The following is a 12,839-nucleotide window of genomic DNA, read 5'->3' as shown; positions in this document are numbered from 1 at the left end:
CTCTGCATTGTACCCAACCCGTTACTCTCCACCAGGAAGTAGTGAGATTGCCCAAGTGCCATATGACATGCGTAGTTAAGTAGAGCAAAGGAAACATTATATAGATCATGGAATCTGAAACACAGAAAGATATTCCCACGTAAGACATCAAATTCCTGGCTGAACTGTTCATTTTCTCTTCATAAGGAAGTATTGCAGCCTCCATGCCCATTCTAACACAGCTAAGCAATGCCAAGAGACTGCACAATTTTGATTATCTTTCCCAGCAAGATTAAGAAGTAGAAAAGAACAAAAACCATGTATGGTCGTTTGCACCTGTAATCCCAGCTACTTGGGGGGCAGAGACTGGGAACATTATAATCGAAGGCCAACCTGGCCGACAAGTTAACAAGACTCCATCTCAATCATTAAGTTGGGTGTGATAGCATACACTTATCATACCAGATAAGTGAGACAATAAGAGGATCGTGGTCTCAGGCCAGTCCAGGAAAACCTCTGAAAAGTAAAGTTAAAAAAAAGTATTAGAAAAGGATTGGTTGAAGGGAATATGGCTCAGTGATAGAATGCTTGCTTAGTATGCATGAAGCCCTAACCCATACTCGGGAAATGTCAGAAGTGAAGCTGTGGCTCAAGTGGTAGGGTGCTAGCCTTGAGTGAAAAAGCTCAGGGATAGTGCCCTGTCTCTCAGTTCACATCTCATGACAGGCCCCCCCAAAAATGCCCAGAGCAAAAAGGACTGAAGGTGTAGGCCAGAAAGAGAGCATCTAACTAGCAACCATAAGGTCCTGAGTTCAAATCCACCACCAAAAAATATAGTACCACCTAAATATAAATAAAAGCACAAAGGACATTTCAAAACAGCCATGTGTCCACCCCTACCTATCCAGTCTCAATATTTACTATATTTTCTGTGATTGTCTAAGAAAATGAATAATAATGGAGAATCTTACTTTTTTCATATATTTTTATTGTAATTAATAGAAGGGTTATATTCACCAGATAGAAGGTGCATTACTTCACAGACATTGATACCCTTTCTCATGTCTTGGTCCCCATGTCCCTCTCCCCACCCCCTCCCTGAATCTTACTTTTTCTATTGTTGTTTTGGGCTTGAACTCAGAGCCTGGGTGCTGTCCGTGAGCTATCTTGCTTAAGACTAGCACTCTACCACTTCCACTACAGCTCCTCTTCCAGCAATTTGGTGCTTAGTTGACAATAAACATTTCATAGACTTTCCTGGCTGGACTGGGTTAGGGATAAAAAGGGAGCAACCTGCCTGCCTTCTACTGACTTGCCAGATTTGGGTCCGATGGCCCACCCCTCTGGCACAAGTAAACTTTGCCTTGCTGAGTTATTTTGAGTTGGTCTCCTTATTCCTACAAGACACCCCAACATCCTGAGCCAGGTAAAACAGGTGTTTAGGGGTATAGACACCTAATAATACCCTAGGATATTAGAATAAAGGCCAGGTAACAGCTAGGGTGACAAAGGAACCATGACACCCAAAATGACTTGTGAAGGTTCACTGAAATGGTAAGAAAGCCCCGTCTCCTTTTAACTGAAGCCCTGCCTAGCAGCAGGCTTGCCAGAGGATGGTGAGATTGGACAAGATGTGCTGTGAACTGGGACCATATGTGCACATGGTGATGAGGAAGTGGGAATTTCAGCAGCCGCTGAATCCTTTGCAGGGGTCTTGTGTGAGGAAGGGGCTCAGGTAAGGGGAATTGGGGAAGGTGACCCTACACCTTTAAGGATGGGGCCAACCGAACACGGAATCCGGGTAGCCAGGCAACAACATTCCAGATGAACAGGAGCCAGCTCACTTGGCTAGCAATCCTGAAGAAAGGGGATGTTCTCCTGCTGCTTGCCAAGATCCCACTACTCAGGTCTCAGGAAATCCCGCAGTGGTCGCTGGGTCAGTGCTCACCCCCGACTCCAGCGCCTCAGGGAGTTTTTCCTTAGGAATACAAATGGCACGAATGTTGTGCCAGAGCAAGTACTCTACCCAGGTAATTTATCTCACTGCCATCCCAGTCAACCCTAGAACCCTCAGGAACTTGTAGGTTGCCAGTTAATAATGGTAATTCTGTGACTTTTTCACTTCACTTGATCATATTGAGTCAATGGAAAGTGGGCTACTATCTCCATCTCTGAACAACCTCTCCTTGATCCCACCTCAGGAGGAAAAGGTGTCAGTCCCAATCCAGGACAAACCTCATACAGTGACCACTCTGGAGCCAGGGGTGCTGGAGAAGATGGTAAACCTCCTGGTACCTCTCCACCAGAAGCAGGATCCCTTCTTCGTGCCAGCCTTCCTGTGTACTTACAGAAGGCTTACCAGAACAGGGCAAGTATTGGACCTTCTGTTTAACAGGTACATGTCACATCCAAACCGAAGTGATGTCACCACCAATCCTGCCTAAATCTACAACATACTGTACCCTGTGGGTTTCAATTTGATCTTCTCAAACAAAAGTGGGATGAAACCCAACCTTGTTCCTTTGAAGTGGGCTGCTCAGGACCATGGGTCACTTGGAGGGGACATTTTACTTCCTTAGAAACAGGTCTCTGACTAAGGGATTGTGTATTTGAAGTCCCCTGATACATTTTCCCTAAGTTAGCAAGGTTCCCCAATCTCCAAGGCCCCTGAAGAACTGGAGCCAAAGAAAGGGCTATAGAGTAGAGGTGGACTGAGGGCTGTATGTGTACTGATTCATCAGGGAAGTACATGAAGCATGTACTTTGGAGAGGCACATTCCAACCTTAGTGTAAAATTCAAGAAACTGTGCAGATAAATATCTCCGTTCCCATCCTGGATTTAGTCAACCCACCTAACTAACCTGATAGGTCAGATAAACAGGACAATGAAAACATGACTTCCTCCTCTCTTCCCATAGATATGCACATTTCCAAACTAACTGTGAGGAGGATGAACAAGTAAAGAAGTGAGTGGAATTTGGGCCAGAGGGAAGGGCTCTCCTTGAAGCATGGGCTAAATAATATTAGGGCTTGGGATACTAGGTAACAAACTCTGGTTAGCGTATTACTTGTGATGGAGACTGAAGCTTCATCTAAAGGCATGGACAAACTATGAGTGAAGTGTCCTGGTCTCCCAGATAGCAGAGGGGAGATGTGGGCTGAAAACCCCATGGAGAAATATTCCTACAGGGCTGGAAGTTTGGCCTAGTGGTAGAGTGCTTGCCTAGCATGCACCAAGACCCAGGGTTCGATTCCTCGGTACCACATACATAGAAAAAAGCTGGAAGTGGTGCTGAGGCTCAAGTGGTAGAGCTCTAACCTTGAGAAAGTCCACGGACAGTGCTCAGGCCCTGAGCTCAAGCCCAGGACTGGCAAAAAAAGAAAGAAATATTCCTACAGTATCAAATCCTAGCAGAGCTTCCAATGGGTGCCACAGGAGAACTGTAGGGAGCCTTCTCACTTGAGTCTCCTTCCTCTTCCCAACATGCAATGGGCAGTCTCTGCATGGGATCTCTCTCAACCAGGGGCTGCGGAGGGTCTCAGTAAGGAGAGAGTAGGCTGTCACTCTGCTTTCTATCCAACTGCACACAGCACCCTGTGTTCCATGATTGCCATGTGGCTGGACCAATACCCTGAGGATTTCTGCCAGTCCAAGGACCTGACCAACCTGAATAAGCTGATGGCCTATGCACTGCTCCACATGCCCTCAGACCGCCAGGTCTGAGGACACCTCCTCCTCACCCAGCTGCAAGACCAGGAGACCAAAGAGACAGTCACTAAGACGGAGGATTCCTTAGGTAAGTGCAGGGGAACATGGGAGTAGGGATGGTGCCCCATGGGATGAGAATCCCAGGCTGGTGATTGGCCAGTAACTACTAGTAAAAGCCAGTCAAGGAAGATGTCCTGGGTATTCTATATCAGACAGCATCTACTCTCTGAATGGTGACTCTCAGGCTCAGGCACTCATTATCAACACCTACACTCTCCTTGAAGGTTTAGACCAACCTTGGCTTCTACAGTTCCCTCCATTAACAGTGCATCTCATTCCATCCTTAGATCTGGGACCACACACAACACTTGCTCCTGAGATCAGGGCAGAGGATGTGTCTGTGATGGCAGCAGATGCAGTACTGGAATCAGTGGCTTCTCCAGCTGCAGAAGAAGATCTGGTGCCTCCACACTTATTGGAAGTGCAGTATGTGTCCTCAGTGTAAGGAGCATAACACCTTCTATCACCCGTAGGCCTCCAGCTGGTTCTGGTCACCCACCAGGAATGCAAAACATCCAATTATAATGGATGGATTGCTATTGGCAGTCGATATTTACCTGGAGCTGCCTACACTATGTCAAATCAACCCATCTCACTCATAAAGTGTAGAACATATCCACAGTGCATCTCCTGCACATATGTTTTCTGTGGAGTTTAAGCCACGGGTGGACCTCCCACTGTCCACCTGACAGCAGCTTCCTTCCCATTCTTCCCTTCCCCAGGGGAAAATAATCTGGTTCTTTTCAGTGTTGTTATATTATTTTAACTGTTGATATAATAAAATTTCACTTTTCATTCTAAGATGTGCAATTTTTGAGTGCTAAATCTACTATCCATTTCCTACAACAGCATCTGTTGTCAAACTAGTACCTAAATCTCCTTGCAGAGCAACTGAGACCTGAGTAGAATAAAACATACTGACCTGGTAGGTCTGAGAGAGAAGCTGCTGGACTTAGAAGTGTCAGTAAATGCCTGAAGAGTGGCAAGGAATCCAACAATAGCAGGATGCTGTCCTGTGCTGAGATGGGATCTCTGATGTTTAGGGACACACAGAGTACCATAGCACAAGCCAGATGGCCTGGAATAGTGGCCCACTTGAGCCTGGCTCTCTTCATCTATCAACTGGGACAACTTCCCCCATCAGGGAAGCAAACAAGCTATGGAGTCCCTGCCAGTAGTGATAGTCTGTCTGTGTGAATACAATCAACTCTATGTATACACAGCCATTCTGCATTGTACAAACATATCTGACAGTTCAAAACAAGATGGTTGAATGTTTAGTAGGATTTTGTATTCATAGCCAAGGAGATCTTCATGAGTTTTTGGTGTGTGTGCTAGTTCTGGGCATTGAACTCAGACTCTAGGCACCATTCCTGAGTTTTTTTGCTTGTTTGTTTGTTTTCTCACAAGGCTAGCAACCCTAGCCCTCTAGTTCCATTTCTGTGTGTGTGTGTGTGTGTGTGGTTTATTGGATAGAAGAGTCTCACAGACTTTCCTGCCTGGCCTGGCTTTGAGCTGTGATCCTCAGTTCTCAGCCTTCTGAATAGCTAGTATTACAAGCATATCAGGCCGGCAAACAAAAAACAAAAAAGTACAAAACGTCAGTGGGCCGCCATCCTTGTAAACCCAAGCAAAAAGAGAGCAAACTCTAGGCTAGTTCTGGCCATTGGCGCGGTTTAGGCCCCTGCAGCAGTTTAGGCCCCTGCAGGCTGCCGTACACAGGGAGACGTCTAACTTCCGGGGACTCGCGACGGAGGCGGGGCGGCGCGCGGCGTGATGACGCAGTTCCGGAGCGCGGCGCAGAACCGCGCAACGGCGGCTGAGCTTGGGGAAGACTGCACGGCAACGCGGTGAAGGAGATCTCGTGTGGTAATAAATGATTTCCTGAGGCGGATGTGCAGGTGTGTGAGCACACGCGGGGTGAAGCCAGGTCCGTGGCTGAGATGGGGAGACGCTGGCTCCTGCCCGGCCGTCTGCTGCCGACCACCTCGCGCTCACGCACGTGTGCCTGGGATTCAGGCCAGTGCCGGCGCGCCCGACCCCGCAGTCACAGAAGCTCCGAGGATGCGGGGAGTGACAGGGAATACGTTGGGGAGTCCCAGGATGCCCGTGCAGGGGACGGGCGCGGGGGAGACCCTGTTCTCCTCTGTCTCCACTTGTCAGCGCGGGGCGCCGTGGAAGCCTCGCAGGGAGCGGGGCAGGAGGTGGTGCGCCCTATGCGGAGGAGCAGAGCGGGAAGCCTGCAGACCTGCAGCTGCAGCCTTGTGCCAGGTAAGGGTGATGATCCCCCCAAGGCAGGGGCTGATCTTGTTTTCGGTCACTGGTAGCGCCGCTCGCTGGCCAGTGGGTGATGTCTGAATGCATCCCGCCCGGTGAGAAGGAGTTGCGAGGCCCCAGCGGATGCCTAGGCGTTATCTGCTGCCAGGCAGGTCCCCTACGTCCTGGGCTCTCCACTTCCCTGTGGCCTTACTGGCTGTGCTTGGGTCGATGATTCCCTCCCGCTCCAAACAACAATCATAACATTCTTTGGAAAAGCTGAACAAAATGAGTGAGAACTCACTACCGTCTGTCTCTCTCTTCAGTGACTGAGGTTGAGCACCTGGCTTGACCTTAGGTGAGTGGGAGTGAGGCCCAACTCACTTGCGCCCACTCAGTCAGCTACTTGCTCATGGCTGAGGCAGCAGCCTTGGAAGGTTGCTCATGGAAAGTATCCCAAGGAGTAACCTTGGCTTTGCTTGGGTAGCTATGGGGAGAAGAGAGGGGGTAGAAAGGAGGTACCAGAGATGTACAGGAGAAATAAATGTGGCATGCAGGGTGTGGCTTGTTGTCCTCAAGTTGCCATTTGCTTTATCTTCTCTCCTAGGCTTTGAGGCCCTGGATGGCCAGCTGACAATGGGTCAGGAAGTGGTCCACCTTTTTCTGTTCCACTTGGAGAGGTGTCCAGTGCCCAGGCCACATGAATGAACTGGCTGGTGGCATTCTCACTTCCTGGTCGCTGAGGAAATTAAGTAAGTATGCCCATCCCCAGTGGGTGCCCATCCATCCTAAACATCCTCCCAATCATTGCTGTTCCATCCGGTCGTGGGGGCCGTGGGCCAGGGAGCCGGGTCCCTCCATTGGCCTGTACATGGCTTCCCTAGAGGGTGCCTGATCCACCTGCTAACTGGCATATCTCATGAAGAGGGCACAAAGTGTATTTGCATCTATGATGCCTCCAAAGTCATGTCCCAAAAAAAGCTAAACAAAATGAGTGAAAACGTAATTCTTATTCTTATCGGTGAGTGAGGTTTACCAGCCTTGCCTGACAAGTGCACGAGTGAGACAGGCCTTCCTTTTCCCACTCATCCTTGCACCCGCCTCCACAACTAGCAGGGTAGCAGCTGTGAGGAGATGCCCTGCTGGTGAGGGATGATGATCTGTCCTTCTGTTTCGCCATGTGTGCACACCCCTTGGAGAATTGATGGGTTGGCCTTAATGATAGGGGCCTTTGAACTGGTGCCAGATGCAGAAATACTTGGTGTCAGAATGGGCAGGTGGGCAGGCAGGACACTGACTTGCTGTTGCAGGATAAGGTCTACAAGCAAGGCTCAGGGAAGAGCCATTCTTAGAACAGGAATCATTTGGTTCTGGGACTGGGCTAACAGAATATGGGATCCTTTTGTACCTGGAAAAGGCATGGTGGAAACTTTGTGGGAGATGTGTGCTTTGCGATGGTGTTTGATTAGGATAAGACAGGGCCAAGAGGGTCAGGCTGGAAAGCACAGGGGTGTGTGATCAGATTAGGGCCATGACACTGACTCCTGAGATAACCAGTACAATCTGATGACACTTTTGTCATTCCCATTGGCATTTTGGTGGTCCCTGGTGTGATTGATGCATTTTTGGTTGCCATCAGACCCACGAGGAAACACTGAGTGGTTGAGTTCAGCTCCCCTCTCGTGGGCACCCCATCTGTCATCTCGGTTGCGTTTGCAAAGGGGGCAGGCAGGGACTGCCCTCTAGGATGGTTTGCCTTGTCAAGCTCTGGGTTTGATTTGGATGACCAGAGGCTCAGGCCAGGGAGACAGTACCCACGTTCTAGTGCCAGACGTGTATCTGTCAAGCCTTTCTCCCTCAGAGGAATCCTTGCTGGGTGGCACTTCTCTGTGTGTTTTTGGGGGAAATCCACACATAGGAGTTTAATGTTGTGGTCTCTGAGCCAGATACCTTGCTTCCAGTTCTCTAGGATTCACCCCATCCAACTCCTGAGCCTGAGAGCCAGTCAGTTGCAGAGCCCAGTGTTAGTATGGCCACATGAGTGGGTGTGTATCTGACATTGTGGGTGTGGGATGGCCCTTGAACTGCAGGTTGTGTTTGCAGCTTGCCCTCTTTCCAACCCCATGAAGAAGTATGCTCCTACAGAAAAAGGGTGCAGTGAAACTGCAGGCAGGTCAGAGGCATCCAAGCCTTGGTAAAGATCCAGTGATACAGAGAAGAAGCACTGGTGTGCAGAGGATTGGGCTGGTGTGGTGTGGGTTTCACCCTCCTTCTCAAGCAGACATCTGCTTTGTCTCCTCTTCCCTGGAAAACTTACTGAGGGGTCAGGGAGTAGTCCGTCTTTGTCCTGTGTTGGGGGCCAAGTAACGCCATGTCTAATAACTTTCTGCTGAGACCTGTACTAGGGGTAAACAAGTGAACCTCTTTATCCTGCCTACCTGTTGTGCTGATAGGCTCCCGCACCCAATATAAGGAGGAGAGGGATTTTTGGAGAGAGATTTTCCTGCCTTGATGAAGCTGCGTGGCGTCTCTTCGTGCTCTGGGAAAGGAAGGCTGAGTGCAGGAGGACAGTGGGCCCTCTCCTCTCACAGCTCGTCCTGGTCGGGACGTGTTTTTCCCCATCCTTCCTACTAGTCGAGAGGGACTGGGGACGAAGGACCCCGACATACTGGCGCCCAACATGGGGCACAAAAGGGGCACAACGGAGAGTTGAGCCAAGGGAGAGATACATGGAGAAGGGACTGAAGGGCCAGAGAAACCTGAAGGAAAAATGCAGGCTGAAGTTGCTCACAGGAAAAAAGAAAAAGACAGGAAGACAAGAAAGAGAGGGACAAAGAGAAAGAGAAAAAGAAAAAAGGTGATAAACAAGAGAAAGGGAAGCAACTACCTGCAAAAGACAAAGAAGAAAAACTCAAAGACTGAAAAACCAGAGAAACCTGAAAAGAAAATAATGCAAAAGAAAAAGAAAAAGGAGGGACTGAAAGGCCAGGGAAACCTGAAGGGAAAATGCAGGCTGAAATTGCTTGGGGGGGGGGGGGGACAGGGAGAAAGAAAAAGAAAAAAGGTGGTAAACAAAGCAACTATCTACAAAAGTCAAAGAACCTGAAAGGAAAATACAAAGAAAAACCCATAAAAAAAGGCAGTAAAAAAGAAAAATCCATAAAAAAAGGCAAAAGACATAAAATTGAGGAAAAGAAAGAAAAACTCCTCCCAAAGCTAAGGAAAAAAAGGCAAAGAAGCTGCATTTGTGTCAGGCAAACACAGCAGAAGCAGCTAGGTGTTTTAACAGTAAAAGATTTCAATGATTGTTCCCAGATCACCTCCGAAGCATGCGTCACTTCGGGCATGGTAGGGAGGAACCTCATGGGAGTCTCTGGCCAGAGCAGTGTAAGGGCGAGGAATTTTAGAATAGAACCAAGTGGGTTCAGACCGGAACGACCGCGAATGTGTGTGCGAACGGGATATTTTGTGCGAATATGAATGTGTCTAAACTATGTGGCAACTTATACGAGAGTAAACAGTTTAAGAACAGGTGAAAAGAAGTGCAGAGACTCTTGGAAAAATACTTGAATTAAGTGGTAGTGATTTAGAAAGCCTGTGCTCCGGTGCAAACTAGTTGAAAACAGGCTAAAGCCTTTTAGGGTCCCTGAGTCAGCTTGAAGAAGTTACAGAAAATGGATCTTCGCCCATAACCCCCTTAAAATGAAGGGACCAGAGTCATTTTTGGAAGGTGAGATAGGACAGTAGTTTAAAACAAAAGTGGGGGATTGGAAGACTCTTCTAATTCTTCCATTGCCCTGCTATTCCCTATGGCTTGTGTGATAGTCTTTGTTTTTTCTATTGGTTTCAATAATGTTGTTCTCTTAGTTGATGTTGGAATGCTTGCTTCCCTGTTTTCTCTGGCTGTTGTAGTAAGAGCCCCTCAGTATATACCAGTGCCTGTACAGGCGGAAGAGAATGCTTTCCCGCTCATCAGTAAAAAGACTTCGGTATTTTCCTGGCTGTGGTAGTGGCTATTGCCACCTCCGTAGCTGCCATTACTGCCCTGATTATTGCCCTTTCCACTGCGGTTCCTACAGAGAATGCTTTGAATACTGCGTTGCAGACCCCAGAAGCCACCTCTGTATGGCAAAAATAATTATTGTTAGACAAATGTTAATATTCTAACTTTGGGTGATCTTTGCTTAAGACTATTTTGGGACTTGATCAAAGATGGGCAGGATTGATCAGTTTGGATTTATTTTTATGAGCTATAATTGTAATATTGCTTGCCTACAAAGTCAACACAGAAAGTGAATGCTGTCGGGGTTTTTAGCACTCTTTGCCTCCTGACCAGCAGGAAGGGCAAAGAGAACACTCCCCGACTAAGACGAGACCAGAAAGGATAGGGCCGGCTGGCCACCTTCACCCAGCCCTCCCTTCTCCAGAGGGAAGACACAGACACGCCAGGGAGAATGTCACAGCAGACTCTTTTAATGAGAAGATACCAGGGGCTAAAGTAAGAAGCAGGAATCTATTAACATAAAAGTAGGCAGGACAGGGGGAGGTAGGTGCGGTCAGAGAGGGCAGCGAGGCCAATCCATGGGTTCGAGGTAGCCTTATTTTACATCACAAACCACAGCCAAACCTCCCAACCAGGAGACAGGCAGGTTGGATCTCCAAAACCAGGAAGTGAGCACTGGGCCATGAGGTAGGCCTTTTACCTTTGATGTGACGTGCCCCACATCTCCTCCCTTTTGTTTTATTAAGCAGGTATTTGCCTTACTTGAGAAGTGTGCCTGTCTTAGGTTGTCCCCCTCTGGAGATCTTACCTGTCATTGACTACCACTCTAGCACTTCAGGCAATTTACCTGTAGGGTTGGCAGACCCAAACAGAGATTTGAAATAAGGGGGATGGACAACGTCAGCAAAGGAAACCCTTATGTACACCTGCACATCCTGGTAAGGGCCGGGGTCAACCTCACAGAGTTCCCAGTCCGCCATCTCATAGCACAGCATATAGTTGCCAGACCACCATTAGCTGAACAGCTTTCCCTGATCCTGCTTTCTAAGACACTGAAGGAGCTTATTGATTACAGAAGATCTGAATGTGAATACAAAACCCACTGTAACCAAGGGACCCGCCCACAAAGGGGAGAAGGTAAGGGAGCCAACCATAGTCCAGTCCATAGTTTGTATCGAGTTCATTTTGGAGGCATTTGGGAACCTCCTGTAGCCTTTTTATTGTAGGTAGCATCTTTGTGGGCGGCGTGGATAATGATGCTCAGGATGAGAAGGAAGAGAAATGAAGGGCCTCAGGTCAGAACCATAGTGCTGCCATCTTAAAGTTTAACTCATGCTTTTGCTAACTAAGGAACTGTGGCCAGCTGGCCATAGATTAAGGGAGCCAGCAATAAAAGGGGTAAAAGCAAAACCAGGTTTTAATCCCACCACTCTGGAACTCTGGCATCCTGTCCACTCCCACGGCCATACCAATTTTGACTTACACCTAGGATACAATAAAGGTACTTTGGCATTCCCTAAAAACTTCGAATAAGGGGCTAAGGGAGCTAGGGCAGTAAGACTTACTACACGTATATCCTGAGAAACGTTTTTTGCAAACACTCCTATCTCTTGCTTATCCAGCTGTATACAATCACCATTAGTAGCATTTTGAGATACACAAAACATAATGTCGCCTCCAAATGCACGGCCAAACTATAATTTCCTAACTCTGAACTAAAAGGGACATAAGGAAGTTGTAATGAACCATTGGTAGTAAACAAATATGGAAAAACTCTAGAGGTACTAGTCACGGGCATCGGTAATGGGAACGTCTTCATCACGGCCCATAGTAGACGAGGCTCCACCAGCGGGCAAATTAATGCTATCAGCAGTATCTTCTTTGCGATCATTTTCTTGCGCCTTTCTCACCTGTCGTTCCGGCACCCAGATAGGATCCTGTGAGTCCTGTGGAAACACACAAACTGCTCCTCGTACCCATGAGAGCACGGGGCCTGGCCCATTCCATTGGCCAGTTAATATATCCTTCCGCTTTACCAATCCCTTGAATTGCCCTATAATTGGAGTGGTGTGCCGCTCCGCGGGAGAATGACCTTGAATATCCAAATTTTAAAAATTTATAGTAAAAAAGGGCTAATGAAGTTCTTTCTTTTGGTGTCCTTTTATACCCAATTCCCCCTTTTTGTTTTTGTAAATAAATTTTTAGGGTGCGGTGAGCTTGTTCCACAATACCCTGACCCTGAGGGTTATAAGGCAATCCATGGGAAAGCTGCACTCCCATGGTTTGGCAAAAGGCACCAAATTGTTTACTAGTATAGGCAGGACCATTATCTGTTTTAATAAGATAAGGCATTCCCCAGGAAGCCCAAGCTTCCAAACAATGAATAATTACATGATGAGTAGTCTCTCCCCCTAAAGGGGTAGCATGAATAATTCCTGAACATGTATCAACTGAAACATGTAAATATTTTAACTTCCCGAATTCTGTAACATGAGTAACATCCATTTGCCAAATTTTTTTGTTTTGTTTTGTTTTGTTTTGTTTTTTGCCAGTCCTGGGCTTGAGCTCAGGGCCTGAGCACTGTCCTTGGACTTTCTCAAGGCTAGAGCTCTACCACTTGAGCCTCAGCACCACTTCTGGCTTTTTTCTATGTATGTGGTACCGAGGAATCGAACCCGGGTCTTCATGCATGCTAGGCAAGCACTTTAACCACTAGGCCAAACTCCCGGCCCCTTGCCAAATTTTTAAGGGAGGTAAGCCACGGGGATTGACACCTAATGGCACAACTGGAAGATGGGTAACACATTTTGGGCAATTTAATATAATTTGTCT

General features: G+C 47.7%; 1 protein-coding gene and 1 non-coding gene across 2 annotated transcripts; both read left to right on the top strand.

Annotated features, from left to right (window-relative positions):
• The first annotated feature begins 2,024 nt into the window (after positions 1 to 2,024).
• LOC150044192 (ral guanine nucleotide dissociation stimulator-like) lies at positions 2,025 to 4,549 on the top strand. Its single transcript, XM_090321516.1, has 4 exons — positions 2,025 to 2,374; positions 2,898 to 2,945; positions 3,571 to 3,776; positions 4,036 to 4,549. The coding sequence occupies exons 1-3, from the start codon at positions 2,124 to 2,126 to the stop codon at positions 3,701 to 3,703; spliced, it is 432 nt and encodes a 143-aa protein (XP_090177642.1). The 5' UTR covers positions 2,025 to 2,123; the 3' UTR covers positions 3,704 to 3,776; positions 4,036 to 4,549.
• A 1,694-nt stretch (positions 4,550 to 6,243) lies between these two features.
• Positions 6,244 to 6,342, top strand: LOC150044191 (small nucleolar RNA SNORD116). The gene has a single exon (XR_016533331.1). It is a non-coding gene; the product is annotated as a small nucleolar RNA SNORD116 (small nucleolar RNA).
• Positions 6,343 to 12,839: the final 6,497 nt, after the last annotated feature.

Source organism: Megascapheus bottae, chromosome 30 (genome assembly GCF_031878675.1).
Source record: "Megascapheus bottae isolate mThoBot1 chromosome 30, mThoBot2.hap1, whole genome shotgun sequence".
Lineage (NCBI taxonomy): Eukaryota > Metazoa > Chordata > Mammalia > Rodentia > Geomyidae > Megascapheus > Megascapheus bottae.
The sequence above is the reverse complement of the archived record's forward strand: the minus strand, read 5'-3'. Positions and strand labels throughout refer to the sequence as shown.